Source organism: Sinohyriopsis cumingii, chromosome 2, assembly GCF_028554795.1.
Source record: "Sinohyriopsis cumingii isolate HCF-2022 chromosome 2, ASM2855479v2, whole genome shotgun sequence".
Taxonomy (NCBI): Eukaryota; Metazoa; Mollusca; class Bivalvia; order Unionida; family Unionidae; genus Sinohyriopsis; species Sinohyriopsis cumingii.
In genome coordinates, this window is record NC_142962.1 from 32,732,664 (window position 1) to 32,749,338 (window position 16,675).

Here is a 16,675-nt window from a genome sequence, read left to right on the forward strand (position 1 = left end):
AAAATGATCTTCAATGCTTGTTCCTGAGGGATACAGACCCTGTTTACATGCATTTTGAACATCCCCAAATAGATAAAATACTGAGATTGGATGATGTCACTTTTGCCTTTGGAATTTTTTTTGGCGTTTTTGTAGTACAATCAAACCTAACAGTCACAGGTTCACATAGGCCATTCCAGTGATCCCCAGAGCAAATTTCTTATATAATATTTCATTATCACCTGCCTTCCATGTTCAGTAGAATGGTGTTTCCTAACCAAATGATAGTTTCACCCTGCCTGAAGCATTAACTGGAGCATATCATCAGTTACCACTCCAAGTCTGCAAATTAAACACTTCTTATGTTTGATGAGCAAGGCATTGTTTAGACAAATGCATATAATGTGAATCAATGTTTAAGTATTTCATATCTCAAATGTTCTCTAGTCACAGTCAGTCAAACTCAAAGGTGTCATCTTTGAAAGCAATGGAGTTTTTGTCTTGACAGGACTGAAGTAATTTGTTTGCTGGACAGTAGATTGATTGATTGATTGGATTTATGTCGTGTGCACCCAGAAGGGCTGGATGGTAGGAAACATAGCTCTGTTATATAGCAGCATAAACAGAAGTCACCTTTGTACTAGCATCACATATATAGTTAGATATCTTTATTTATTTGCCTGTGAATTAAAGCTATCTGTAAATAATAAATGTTTGTTTTGACAAGAGATATGATTTACATCCTGTTTCATTAGCATCAGAGTAATTTAATATTCAAAACGTGTCTGTGAAGGCAGGTGAAGTTTCAGTTCAGGGATCACAACAAAATAGGCATATACTGCTTTTGATTTTCTGTTCATCACAGGCTTATCACATAAGCAAACTATCTTTTGATCTTGGCAAGATGAGCAACTGACTAATCCAGATATTGTTTTTATAGTGTAAACAAACTAAAATTGGGGGATATTTTTATGAGGTGATGATTTCAATTCAATGATGGATTAATGTGAGCAGGATGGAGACTAGCATGGAGAACAGCTAGGCAAAAATGACCCCCCTCTCTCATTTTCTTGTCTCTGACCCTTAAAAACTGTCTTGCTTTTGAACGTGTATAGGAATGATAAAGTGATAAAGCTGCTTCCACATTTTGCATGCAATGGGATTTTTTCCTGTTTCTCTGCTCTCTGTTCTGTAAAGGTCACAAAAGTCTCTAACACTGGAATTGTTCAAGATTTGACTCATTGATTGTTTACAGTCTTCCTCCACTTGGCCATTGAAGATGAGTTAAAAAACAATGGCTGCAATCTGAGTGACTTATTTTGTTCTTTGCAGAAAGTGGAAATGGAAATCAAGTTGTAGATTTGCTACCACTGTCATGGCAGTGGCAAGTGTGTTCTGTAGCCTTGTTCAGCACACATGCATTAACAAAAGTGATTTTCAAGCATGGCCATTGGGCATAATGATGGATGAAGCTAGGCTATTTTCTGCTTGCTGGGTAACAGACATGGATACCACAGACCTGCCAACCCTAACAAGATCATCTCAGTAAAGCAGCTGATTTTTTTCCGTAAGATGGACCAGTTTTCAGCAAGGTGTAACAAAATATCATGTACTCTATCTATTGTCAAGTTGGAAAGCATTAATGTTTAAAAGTTCAGTATTGCAAACTGATGCACTGTAAGCATTATGTTCATCTGAACATTTTGTGAAGTACCCGTACACCATATTGATCTCTTTCACAAACTTCAGTTCCAAACCCTATGCAGCTCAATGGCTGATTGCTATCTCTCAACTTGACATAATTCTTGCAATGAAGGCAAGTGTATCTCCCACCATGTGACATACCCTAATCGACACGTGGTATCCAATAAATGTAATTGTGTCCCTTCCCGCTTTTATTCGGAACAATATGGATATTCCTTTTTATTCTTCTGTACTGATTATTAAAACTTTTTTAAGAAGCTTTTTTTTTTCATTTCTGAAGCAATATTTCATAAATCCTAGAAAACAGTTACAGTGATCCATTATATTTCAACCCCATTTTGCTGTAGTACAAATATTCATCACAAGATGCTCATAATGTCAATATGTGTAGTAGTATAGAAGTTACAGCCCAGACTGGGAGGACTGACATGATGTGTTTACAATTTTAAATAAAACTTGGAATGAATGTAACAGCTACCCAGCTTAAGTGCATGACACATGTCCATCTTAAGATACACTCCCAGTGTAAGTTTGGTGGAAATATATGAAAAGGCATTAGAGATTGCATGTTTTTAAAACAATTTTTACAAACAGATCATAAAAATTAGGTCACAGCATCCTAGTTTTGATGCATGAACACACATTCATCCCATGATGCACCAAATGTGTAAGTTTTATGTCCACTGGCGAAATATACAAAGAAGACTTATGGATGAACAGACTCATGAAACACAATATATATATATATATATATAATGCCTGCTTCTAGAACCAGGCTGCTATGAAAACATTTCATGCTTTACAAATGTTTTAAAAATCAACCATCTGACCCTATCCAAAAATCAATAACTATTAAAATCCTTTGAAAGTTTACCATGACAGGCTTGTGAAGATAAAACTCGATGTAGAGTTAGAGGTAAGCGGCCAGAGGCACCTCTAGTAGACTGCAAAAGCTGAAAATACATGCAAGAAAAATTATAGTTAAGCACTCTTTTTTGAAATGTTTTTGAACAAATACACCTACAGCAATTTCCAACACATAATACATTCTGAACAGAAATTAAAAAAATACTACTGGTATATCTATCACATAAATCTAACCAAGAACAAGAACCCTTGAATCCTTTTAACTGCTGGGCATTGAAACCATGCATGATATTCTTCTGTGATATCAAGATTTTCAAATTAGCCACTGTGGTGGGCATGCTGAATGTCCAATTGGCAACATTTTCGTTGAGAACCAAGTAGACATCATTAGCAGCCTTTTGGTCAAAACCCTACGTCAACAAGACCATTCAGAGGGAATAGTGACGAGAAGATTATCAAGATGACCATCATGGCCACCATACTGAATGTGTACAATTGGCACCATTTTCATTTAGGACCAAGTAAATATCACAAGTTTACTGGTGAAAACTACAGGGTGAATGAAATGAAATTTTGTTAGGAGTGTGATACAAAAATGTACCAAATTTTTAATGTCCGGGTTTTGGTCTTCTTCTCCTAAGATCAAAACAGTTGGGTCAATTTAAAAAGCATACAGAAAGCTTCAGCTAAGCAAAAATTATAGTACATTGAGTTTGAAGAGAGGCAAGAAGGATAAACTCTTGGACCAAAACCAAACATTGATTTATGTTTGTAAATCTCTGCAGACCAAACAAGTCTGCGTAAAAGACAAAATTTATAAATGCCAAAAAAAAAAATGCTATAAAGGTACCAAAACTTTAATCAAATTATTTGTTTTCCTACAGGCATTAATGCCAAATTGTATTTGTCTACTTAAATGGCTTTTAACAACTTAGTAAAATTGTTAAGAAGGTTTTCATAAAAAAAGTAAGTCCAAATAGTTACAAAATGTGTAAACACTGGAATAATTGCTATAATCATCAGCATATCAAATCAAGATATACAGACATATGAATACACATATTTTCCAAAATTCATTTATCTTTTTTAAATGGTTTTGTTTAATTGTGCTAAGAAGGATTTAGTATTTAAAAAAAAACTAGTCTAAAAGTTCAAAAACATTTGAAAAATTCAAAATATCTCTGTACAGTTATAGACAAGACATCAAACCAGCTCATCGATGTGATGCTACAAATATGCCTCCCAAATTTAATTTATTACCACATTTAATCTTTGTTTAATCATGATGACAAGATTTTTTGTAAATGAATGAAAGGTATAGAAAAAAATAAAATTTGAAGAAAGAAAAAAAGGCTTTAGTGGACCTGATATCACCAAGCTTGTGAATGCAAATTTCCACATGCACTAAAAGGGCAAAGAAAGGGACTATGCACAGCCAATTTAGTACAACCTGGTTAATATGTATGGATGTTGCTCATAATTATGCTTACCAAAGCCCTTGATAATACAAGCTTACATGCATTGTCTGAACAAAATCTGTTCATAAATATGGCCTCTAGCATATTCACAAGCTCAGCCAATCAAATGCAAGATCACCTCATTAATATGCATGGTTGTCACCCATAATGTAAATTATTAAGTCTTGATGACAAATCTGACTGAAATCTGATCAGAAATGAAACCTTTAGAGTGTTCATAAATAAATGACAAAACAGGCAAACAAATGATAAAGCAGACAGATCAAGGATGATACATGATGGATGGTGGACTTTTATGCAAGATCATTTGTCCTTTGGCCAGGTGATGTAAACACAGAGAAATGGCCTGAAGACCTAAAGATGTCAAAAGAGTTTTAAAAAATCTGTAAATTGGTTTTGCTAAAATGATGTATATATATATATATATATATATATATATATATATATATATAGGTCATCTATATATTAATACAAATATCATACCAAATTGTATTTGTCTATCTTAAGTAATTTTTGCTTAAACATGCTCAAAGTATTCTCACACCATCCTGTTTATTTGTAAACCCCACCCCATCATCAAGGTTATTAAAAAATGCACAAAGCTTAGTCATTTCATTCACTGATTTATAATTTCTAACCTGACTGTTACAAGGGAGTTTCTTTAGCAACACAATCACCATATTTGCTGGGGCCCCAAGTGGCCGAGTGGTCTAAAGCACTCTCCATTACGGATCACTGCCATCTCACCTCTGTCTGTGTGGGTTCGAATCTCGGATTCAGCCAATGTGGGTATGTGAAAAAGCTTGCCAGTAGCTTCTCGTGGGTCGGTGGTTCTTTCCAGGGTTTTGCCAGGTTCTTCTTATACCAATAATACTGGCCGCCATGTATAGCCTATCGTGTGCTGAAAAATGGCATTAAACCCAACAACAATAACCATATTTGCTTGGGCCAGTCCCTGTTTTCAGGCAAAAGATGTGATGTAGTTCACAGTCATAGAAAATCACAATAATTCCATAAATTTTGGATTTACACCTCTCAGAATACATGTATACATGAGTTCCTCCAATTTATTTGGTCAATTTGTTTTAGAAATATTTTAACTAAACATTGCAAATACTGGATGCAGACAACCGTTTTTAATGAAATAGACTATTCTAGAAAACAGAAATGGACAGTGAGCTTGTTTACGTTGTTTCATTGAAATGCCAATAATTCAACAGTGTTAGGGACCCCTTAGTGACAGTCAGGTTAGAAATGATAAATCAAAGAATGAAATGACTAATTTTGTGCATTTCTTATACGCTTGATGCTTTTCATTTTAAAATCGATGGGGGGGGGGATACAAACCAACAGATGGTGTGTGAATACTATACAAGATTTTTGCCAACATAGCCTAAATCCAAAAGGTTAAAAATATTTGAAAAAATTGAAATCCCAGTTACCAGATATAATCAGGATTTGGGACCCAATGTCTGGTTTGGCTAAAAAATTTTTAGCTATCTTGCTTGCAAGGAAGTGTGATGGACAGAGAGCACAAAACAAAAGTCTCCATCTGTTACCCAGAATAAAATATAAAGTTTTTATATTCTAATTTGAGTAAGATTCTACAGCCAAGAAAAAATAGTAAAATGTCTATTCACTGATAAAATGCATTTTCCATTATTTGGATATATAAAAAGAAACTTCAATAATTGATTATTTAAAACTGTTTCATTACATACATAACTACATTTGACTTAATATGATTTTGATCAATGGATATATGTATAATAATGAAATGTGGTCCCTGTGGGACACCTACTATCCAATCAGTGAAATTTGGTCCTCATGGGACATCCACTTTCTTTTCAACTGATGAAAAGTGGTCCTTGTGGTACATCCACAAACCTATCAAGTGATGAAATATAGTCCTCACAGGTCACCCACTAAGTTATCAACTGATAAAATGTGGTCCTCACAGAATATTAACTATCCTGTCATCTGCTTTTTGTGGTCCTTGCTGGACATTGACTATCCTACCAACTAATGAAATGAGGTCCTTGCTGGATGTTGACTATCCTACCAACTGATGAAATGTGGTCCTTGCATGACACACAATATTTTATAAACCAATGAAATGTTGTCTTTGCTGGATATCCACTATCATATCAACTAATGAAATGTGACCCTCACAGAACTTTCAGTACCTTATAAACATTTTCTGGCAAGATTACTGCAATGTGCTAATTACAATCATCACTCCAATATCATTGGTGCCAATGACAAAAATAAAAATGTTACGTCTTTTCTGATTCCATTTGCTCAATCAGTTTTATCAACAATGATGTCATTTGATGTACATCAACAACAAATGCTAATACATTTCATCAAACATTCATAAATTTTCACTTCCTTGAAGACTGTTGTTGTTGTTGTGGGGTTTAACGCCATTTTTCAGCACAAGATAGGCTATATATGGCAGCCAGTATAAATGGTGGAGGAAGAACCCAGAAAAACCCCTAAACAACCATTGACCCATGAGAAGGTACTGGCAAGCTTTCTCACATACTCACATTGGCCAAACCTGAGACTCAAACCCACATAGACAGAGGTGAGATGGCAGTGATCCGTAATGGTGAGCACTGTAGACCACTCGGACACTCAGGGCCCCCTTCCTTGAAGATAAATCTACTGTACCCAAGAAATTAGCTGAACTGGACAAGAAATTCTACTGGGTAAAATAAGCAAGGGCTTAGTTCTGGATATTTACTTACAGTAAGGAGGTGCCAATTATTTGATTGATGCATGAAAGGAAACTCACCTCTACATGCTCCTTTATCAGTGTCTGAAAAAAACAATGAAAAATACATTCTTAAAGCACCAATGTAACTATAATATAATTCATCAATCATACCAGAAAGATATTAATGAATGTTGTCTTAATGTAACATTTGTAGTTTTGTCCTCTTGTTACCTGGCTGAGGTAAATTACTTGCTTTTCAAATCTGTCAGAGGTCTTACTGTAATGTCCTTAATTTTTGTACCCATAATTTTCACACATAAAATAACTGTTGTTGTTGTTGTAATGTGTTGTTGTTGTTATAGGGTTTAATACCATTTTCAGCATAATATAGGATATACATGACAGCCAGTATAAATGGTGGAGGAAGAATCCAGGGAAACCCCAGAAAGAACCACCAACCCATGATAAGCTACTGGCAAGCTTTCTCACATACTCACATTTGCCGAGCCTGAGACTTGAACCCTTGCAGACAGAGGTGAAATGGCAGTGATCCATAATGGTAAGCAATCTAGACCACTTGGCCACTTGGGGTCCCCATAATATATAATTGTAAACACTGATATATTAATTACTGGACATGTTTCATAGGACATAAATTCCCCACCAACCACCCCTTACTGCAATATTTGAAATCTTTGCTGAACTTGAAAACAAAATTTTACTAATGTCAATGAAGCACAATATATAGGTCACTGTGACATAATTTGACAGGAAAGTGTTACACTCAGCAAGACACATCTATGAGATGCACTGCCCTGCACAAAACAGTGCATAGAAAACTAAATTAAAAATATAGCTATAGTTATGTCACTTTAGGTCACACTGACTTTTTCTTCACGAAAGAGCACTGCACTCTACAAAGCTTATCCAAACACAAAGTGGCACGACCTCACAGACTAAAGTGCGTAAGAAAGTAAATAGTGATGACAGAAAGAAGGATGGACAGAAATGGATAATACCCAATGCCCATTTTTCATGCTAGGGCAGGCAGGGCATAACAAAATACTATTAACTGTTTTTGTAGAGGACTTTTCTAATTATCTTCATAACGAAACTTAATTTTTTTCAGAAAGATATATGGATAGATAAAAGGATTTCTAAAGTAGCTGCTACAATGTGTCTCACAACTACTGAATAACATACACCATGAAGCTGACATGTTCTTTGGTGTTAAACAAAAAATATTAGCAAACAACTTACAACCTCATCAGCCAGGCTGACGATAACTGACTGTTTGTTTGAATGGTGATTATTGTAACTTAAATATAGAACAACTGAAGATTGTAAGGTATTCATTTTAAGTAATGTCGAAATATTTACTCAGTATGACATAGAGCTCTGCTGAAACTGCTATCTCAGCAGCATTCATGCAATGATGTATTTCCAATGTATCCATCAACATTCCTTTAATGATGTATCCCCATGTATCTATCATTCCTTCAATGATCTATCCCCCATGCATCTGACCAGAATTTATACAATGATGTATCCCCATGTATCTATCATTCCTTCAAAGATCTATCCTCCATGCATCTGACCAGCATTCATACAATGATGTATTCCCCATGTATCTCACCAACATTCATGCAATAATGTATCCCCCATATATAAGACTTGTACACACAAAACTTAAATTTTGATACCACTGCCATTACTGCCAGAAAGTAATATCCATGTCTGATCTTGCTTTAAAAATATGCAGGTAAGATAATCAAAGTATTGATGATACTGAGGTGGCTGGACAGCAGAGAGTGAGGAGGATATGAGCAAAGAGAGATGAATAATCTGAAGGTTTTGTCATGTCGTATGAAATGGTCTACACTAAGTTATAAAGCTATCCTCACTTTTGGTTGAGATATGACAGACAACAGATGCAAGGCACCAGACCATTTCATAAATATTTTAGTTTTTAATCCAAAGAGTCATAAGAGGCCCTAGCAGGTCCTGACATCACTCACCTGGTTGACATCTAACTAATGCAAGAACAGTTGTCCATGAAAAATGGGTTAGTACCACGCTTTCTGTGGACATTTCTTCCAAATTTAATTCAAATATTCCCAGAATGTATAAACTGTGGGCAGATGGATGGATCAAGAGCCTGTTTAATGAACAGAGGTGATTACAAAAGAGCTAACTAACTTCATCCAACAGGGCCATAACAAGTTATTCAATTGTATTAATCAGTAAAATGTAAAAGTTTAATTAACTTTTTGACATACTGTACCTCTACTATGTCCCATGCCACTGAATCCCTCTTCCGTCTGACCTCATTAACTTCTCTTTCCACGATGCATTGTGGGATAGACTGTATCAAGACCGTGTCTCTTGTTTTAATGTCTTTACAGAACTCTATACCTATCACAACAAAAAAATATCAGATGTATAACATTCATAACATTGTAAACTGACATACAGTAAAATATTTGAACAGAAAGAGTATCTTAATATGGCTGGCACACTATACTGCAATATCAGATTACTGGTAAATGACTTTAGTGTAAATCATCCTTAATAATATAACATTTACTATTGGTATTTCAAACTATTATTTGTCAAAAAGAAATTAAATGAATTCTAATGTGTAATGTAATCAGTATTCAGGTTACGCATTGCTATCCCAAAGCGTAAATAAAGCCAATGATTAAAACTGAACCTTACAGAGAAAAAATTTATAGAGCAAGTCAAGGGAAATATTCTAGATCTTAAGTCAAACAAAGCAAGCAACTAGAATGAATTATTCGTAAGTATGCATCACGCACATGTAATTCACATCACATATATGGTACTGCATACCTGTTAACCTACCTGACAGTGTTAGGGTGGGTTCTGAGACTCAAAAAGTGTCTTTTGAGACCCCAAATAAATGCATCTAGAAAATTACTAGAAATTCAAATCTGAATAAAAGAAAATAACATACCTGTTTGCTTTGAAGCATACAATACACTTTGTTTACCATTTTAATAAAGGTTATGGGCATTTACTGTGGTGGTTCAGAAAGATTTCTCTTTATCTTCCTGTTTTTATTTTGGGAGGTTAGCTAAGATTGTTGAAAATCAAGTTTGAAGCACAACTGTGTTGGAGGGGTAGGAGTAAAGGAGTCATGTTTTTTACATGACACACCATGTAATGGCAGGTGTGGTTGTGCAATATTAAAGTTGGTCCTTATTAGTAAGACCAAATCACACTGGATATGTCTTAAGGGCAGCCTCATTGATATGGAGGTTTTTCTGTAATTCCAGATGGTACTGTCAAAAGGAGCACCATGACATCTCAGCTGTGTCAGAGTTTCTGGCAGTTTATTTTCAGTCTGAAAGCTGCATTTTTCCATGTTTGCCAAATTTAAAAAGTCCATTATTTTCACAGACATCTCTAAAGTGTCTCACTGAAGGCTATGCAAACTGAGGAAAAGAAAACAATTCTTTCTAAGTGCTAACCTATCCTCACAAACTCCTTTCTGTATGCCATCATCACCCTGACCTCCTCCTCTTTTAATGCAAGGGGCTGTGGAGGCACAACCTCTGACTGTGTCATAACTTGCTTGTTATCATTTGTCTCTGTGTATGCCTCTGTAAGCAAATAACATATAACAATTAACTTGGTATAACAGCACATCAGCACAATCAAGACTATATAACACAGAGTTAGTTAAGGCATCTCAAAAAGGCATAGAAAACAATAATACAAAAAAAACCCCACATTAAAACAGAAAGTCAATTTTGTTAAAACCCATCTCTTTTGAAAGTCCAAGACTATCTCAATAAAAACACCACCCATCATGGCATTCATTATAAGTAAAAAGGCTGCCTTCATTAGCCACCTCTTATGACATGTATGAGGCCATTCATGCCTATTCTACATTCTCCAATGCACTAGGGGATATACATGCTAAGCTTCTAGATAGGGGTGATAGAGAGAGGAGACTCACATGAGGGCACATCAGGCCTATTCTACATTACCCAATGTACTGGGGAATATACATGCTAAACTTCCAGATAGGGGTGATAGAGAGAGGGGACTCACATGAGGGCACATCAGGCCTATTCTACATTACCCCAATGTACTGGGGGACATGCAGTGTTAAGCTACCAGACAGTGGTGATAGAGAGTGGGGACAAGTATGAGGGTGCATCAGACCTATCCTAAATTACCCAGACAATGGGGGGACTTGCATGCTAAACTTCCAGACAGTGGGGATGGAGAGTGGTGTGGATATGGTGACACTAAAAATGCTGTCTGTTTTGGCCCAAAAGGGGTAAGTGCATGTGTCTCAAGTAAGCAATATTTACTGTTGCACAGTGTGGGGAGAACCCCATAATTTCTCTCACATGCAGGGACTATACAGCTCACAGAATGGAGCAACCTGGATGATTTAAACAATGTCAAAGACATCTTAAAACATCTCTTTTAAGGAATCTTTTGCATATGCTGGTACAGATTTATGGAACAGTCTGCAGCATGATATTAAACAAGCACCTAATTTTTCACCTTTGAAAAAATTATACCTGTAAAAAACATTTGAATTATTAATCCTGATTGTATTAATACATACAATTTTAAGTGGTAGCTGTAATATATCTATGTGATGACAGTATGTCAACCATGTATAATTTGTATTAACTTCTGTTATATATGTTTGCTTCTATGTAGTAGATATTAATTTATTTTTTTTCTTTTACTAATTACATGTAATATTTGTTGTATAATTATTTATTTTAATTTTAGGGCCATGATAAAAACTGTTAGCTATCGTATATACTCGTGTATAAGCCCATTCACATATAAGCCGACCCCCCCCCCAAAATGAACAGGTATAAACACTAAAAGTGTATGCTCCGTGTATAAGCCAACGCACAACCTTGAGACATCTCAAGATACATGAGGTAAGTTCTAAATACATTTATTTAGGCAAACTTATACTTAATAAAAATATCATGTATACTTAAGTAATTTATTTAATTTTCTGTTTTCTTATTATTTCTGCATAATTTATATTTGTCAATAATCTGATCAAATGGTAACAAGAATTAGTAATCACGAGCTGCTGTAACACTACCTCTCCCTTTTGACTCGATTATTTTTTGTTTATGCATTGATGCATTGGACATTTTATATCAGTGCACTGATAATTACGTTTTTACTTTGCTTCAAAATTGTAAATACCTAAATCATTAAAATGTTAATCCCAGTATGAAAACACAACGAACGACAATACGGTTCAATTCAATTATTGCAATTAGGCTACTGTACGTATTTATATAATGGCACCACCGCATGTACATTGTAGGTTTCACTGTGTGCTGAATTAAGCAAATCCCACGGAGTCTAATCATGGGCACCATTGTGCTAAACTTTAATGATATTTCCAAAATACAATAATGAAGTTTCAGAAATAATGCTTCAAAAATTATGCTAATACTGCAAAAGCTGAGTTGTAGTTTGCTTAGATGTAAGCGACCTTACACCGTACCTGTCAACTTTCACACCAGGAAGGAAAAAAAGTCCCGATTTTTGGGGTCGCTCCACGCCTACCTCCCGATTTCATATCTTCTGATTTTTGCAAAGAACTCCCAATTATTACATTATGTCTTCGATTTTCGATTGTTCTGAACAAGAAAAGCCCTACATGTTCTGTTGCATCACCTGTGAATTATTGTTGTGACAAAATAACTGCTTTACAAGAAAGAATTTGCTTCTTCACTAAATCGAATGTTAAGTTTAAACAGTATTCACGTAAATTAATGATTTTATCAATTCTACAACAATACAAAAATAACAAATAAACCAGAACAAAAAAAATCATCCACAATTAATTTCAATCCCAGGAGTGATCACTACGAATGCTGTAACTCCATATGCTATAGCGCCATTCCCACGAAACGAGAAACTTAAATGAGTGAACACCTGTCATTTTTATAACGTACATACCAATGTTAATTACCATGGTTAAATTAAAAGAAGGAATGAAAATAATACCACGCAATAAATTTGTCATCCAAAAACTAATTCAGAATACATGTTTTATAATGAACATACTAAACACTTTACAAGCTGACAATAAGGGAATAATGTCCGATGTACAAAGAAGAAAATAGCTGCCACATGTAAGGTACCATGAGGCTGGCTATTTTGGTACCTTTAGTTCAACAAAATTGGGAATCCTTTTTATGCCCGTGTAAACTCAACCGGTTCGTGAATTATTTAGTTTGTATTTACCTTTATTTATTTTCATCTTGGAGAAATCAGAAAATATGCACTTGCAAAATAAAAATAAAATCAATCATAGTACTTTATAACAGTTTAATAAATATCGGGTTACTGAAAGTCATTTTATTTACATGCCTGCCTATGTCTTAGGACAAGGAAAACATTACTGTTTCATGTCCCAAGATTTACAGCCTTTACAGTAGTCAACAAAAAGATCTAAACACTGTCAAGTTTAGACATTGGCCCGTGGATAAGCCAACCCCCCTTCTTCCAGGCCTTTAATTTTTCCTAAATTATTTGGCTTATATGCAAGTATATACGGTAAGTTATATTACACTGGATAAATAATTTATATTTTTTCATGCTAGGCCATGAATTACTGAATTTACCAAGTAAAATAAAATTGATAATTCACTGGAGTGAATTACAAAAAATGATTTCAATGCTGCATTGATAACAAGATAAGTGTAAAATTCAAAGTCAATCTTATATGCTTATGTTGCCAAAATGACTGTGTTGGGTTAAAGACAACTTCAGTTCAAATCCAACAAGGTGCTAATAATTATTTTCATAATGTTTTATTTTACTTTCAATTTGTAAGGAGAATTATTTAACTGCGTACATTTTTTGTGTGAATAATCACTAAACACAGCAGAATAAAAAAGGTAAACCATAGACATTGTGCAAGATTCAGTTACTTTGCCACTCATGAAAATAAAGTTTTTTACCTACTCGATGAAATACACCCATTATTCACTCATAGCAAGCAAATATCCTCTATTTATTATTATTATTATTATTATTATTAGATTGGTAACAAGACACATGAAGCCTGATGGATTCAGGCCCATACCATATGCTCCTCATTTGGCTTTACAGTCAGATGAGCTAACAACCAGACAGCCATCAAATGCTAATGGGAAAACCAGACAGATGCCAGACAGAGGCCCACTGCCTAAACTCTCCAGGTCTTCAATCAATAGATCTAAAAATTGATTGAATGGTACAAAAATTATACCTGGCTTTTTCTTACATATACATACCAATATGCCTAGCACATACATGCCAAATCTCCCAGAAATCACAAATCTGCCAAGCATAGATATTTCCAGCTAAAACAACATTCACCAAGCATAAGTACTTCCAGCTAAAGAAACACTGAATAGACTACAACTATCATAATCTATCAATCAATAAGTTATCGACCCTGACAACCAATCAAATAGTGACTTGTGACATGCACTAATGCATTTATGGTACGTATATAGTTGTTTTACTCGTCATTATTTTAGTATTGAGTAATATGTCATGTGTAACAGTTTGCAGGCATCCTGACAAGTATAAAACAGTTCTTAAACTCTTTGGAAATATAATAATATTTGTACCATGTTGAAACATATGTTAATGGCCTCAAAGGAAAATACGCCATTGAAAAAAAGAAAATATGTTTGCATGTTAAACAATGCTTGGATAGATGAATTTAAATATGTGAATCATAGTGAAAATAACATACATGAAAATTAACAAAGTTCAGTAACTATTATTCATTGTAGTTAATTTACTAAGTTTTGGTACAATGTTCATTTTCATGCATAAATTTATGACAAAAATGGTCGTTATGTTAATTTCCATAATTTGGAGCTAATCTCTCAGATTGTGAACACTGATCCAGAAAACTTGGCATGTATGCTAGCACCTAATTTATTTTATACATGTATGCTAGCACCTAAATTTATTTCAAACATGTATGCTAGCACCTAATTTATTTCATACATGTATGCTAGCACCTAATTTATTTCATACATTTATGCTAGCACCTAATTTATTTCATACATGTATGCTAGCACCTAATTTATTTCATACACTTCAAGCACAAATGTCATAGTAACAAGCTTCTTTGGGATGCATGGATAGACAGACAGTGATGGATAGACAGACGGTGTGGACCAAATCAAGATGCCCCAGCTACATTCAGCTGAGGTATAATAAAACCCAGCCAAAATACTTACCTCGCATTAATGCCTCAAGCCTTACTCTCTCATGAGCTGCATGCTGATCAATTAAAACCATCATATTTGGATCTGTGAAGAAATCATTTCAAATCTTTAATTTGATAAAGTCCAGAATGTAACAAACATAACATATCTTGCCTCTGTTAAGCTTCAAGTAGTTTTTTTCCAGCAGCTATTATAACATTAATTATTATGTAGAAAATAAATCCTCACTAATCTTGACAAAATTTTGACCCAATTCTAACAAAAAAATTTGTTGCAAATTTGTATTTAAAAATTTATTTTAACTTTTAATCTGCACTATACAGCCAGTATTGTGCTGACATACAGTTAACCATATACATGCATGCATTCATGCATACACACATACATACATGCATGCATTACTGTGACATGGCATAAAAGATATAAAATAAAAAAAAACCAATATTCTTTTCAATGATAGCAAAATGGAGGTACTATAATGAGCCATTATCATCATCCACTTCTTGAAGCCAGATTTATTCCAGCTGAATGTAAAACTAAATTGTTCTTGCAATTTTTCATGTTTATATTTATGAAAATTAACATTCAATCTGCACTATATAGCCAGCTTCTGCATCTCACAAAAAAAAACATCTAGTCTGGTTTCCCTGACATCTTTGCAGGAACAATTAAAATTCATTTCAATTAAGTTCAGATACATGCCATTATCCCCCATTAAATAATGTAAAATATGTGCTGTGTTTCAACAAGCTTTTTTTTTATTAATGGAGATAAATTTGCCATATAGTGCTTTAGTAGGATGAATGGGGGGCATTCCAATTTGTCTTTGGCACTGAATGAATCAGGTTATAAACTCCCAACCAACCAACCAACCAGCCAATATACTGTAACTTACAGTGCAAATAGTGGAATGTAACCAGCTAAAATACACTGCAACTAACAATAGAAATATTAGAATGCAATGTGATAAACTAACACTGCAAATAATTATACAAATATTGAAATATAACATCTTACCAGCTGACATGTTCTTGTCATCAGCTCTGAGAAGACAGACAATAAATTTGTTATCTACCTGGCCAATCACCTGAAAGAAACATGCATAAAATACACAGACTCTGTGGAGTACCTGCCACCATGTAATCAATACATGTACAACCATTAACCTAAGTAATTATCCAGATATTACAAAATAAAATAATAATTTTTTTCTCTATGTTGGATGATTCGTGTACCAATGAATATTTTTTCCTGAATATCTTGTCTGGAAAAATGTTATCATTATTGTCAGGATTATGTTTGACGCACCCCGCACAACTGGTCTAGGTAAACTAAGTTGCATTATATCCTGCTTGCCAATCAAGAATACATTAATGGTTATATTTCTTTGTTTTCTGTTAACAAATAGAGAACTATGGTTGCATTTGTAAAGTATCAACAATATAATCTAATTAGTGCCTAAAATGTCTCAATCATCACTAGAGATGTGCCTATGACCATAACCCTGATAATAAACAGTGCTTAAGTGCATAACAAGTCTGTTCCTTTTTACAACTGGCTGATGACAAGAACTGGTAGAATGCCAGAATATTTGTGATCCCAAGGTTAAGGTAGTGGATGCCAAGATGTCTGTGACCCCAAGGTTAGGGGTATGTCATAGGATG

At 34.5% G+C, this 16,675-nt stretch overlaps 1 protein-coding gene across 2 annotated transcripts in view; it reads right to left on the minus strand.

Moving 5' to 3' along the window:
• Nucleotides 1–16,675, minus strand: part of LOC149804584 (uncharacterized) — a 68,701-nt gene that overhangs the window by 8,908 nt on the left and 43,118 nt on the right. Inside the window, exons 8-13 of one of the 2 annotated variants that reach the window (XM_089941901.1) lie at nt 16,029–16,098; nt 15,024–15,095; nt 10,245–10,376; nt 9,035–9,165; nt 6,829–6,852; nt 2,558–2,636 (exon numbers count right to left, since the gene is read on the minus strand). In XM_089941901.1, coding sequence (XP_089798027.1) covers nt 2,558–2,636; nt 6,829–6,852; nt 9,035–9,165; nt 10,245–10,376; nt 15,024–15,095; nt 16,029–16,098 — 508 coding nt within the window. Of the gene's footprint in view, nt 1–2,557; nt 2,637–6,828; nt 6,853–9,034; nt 9,166–10,244; nt 10,377–13,867; nt 14,000–15,023; nt 15,096–16,028; nt 16,099–16,675 lie in introns of those variants that run through there. The other variant, XM_089941909.1, reaches the window with a different exon arrangement.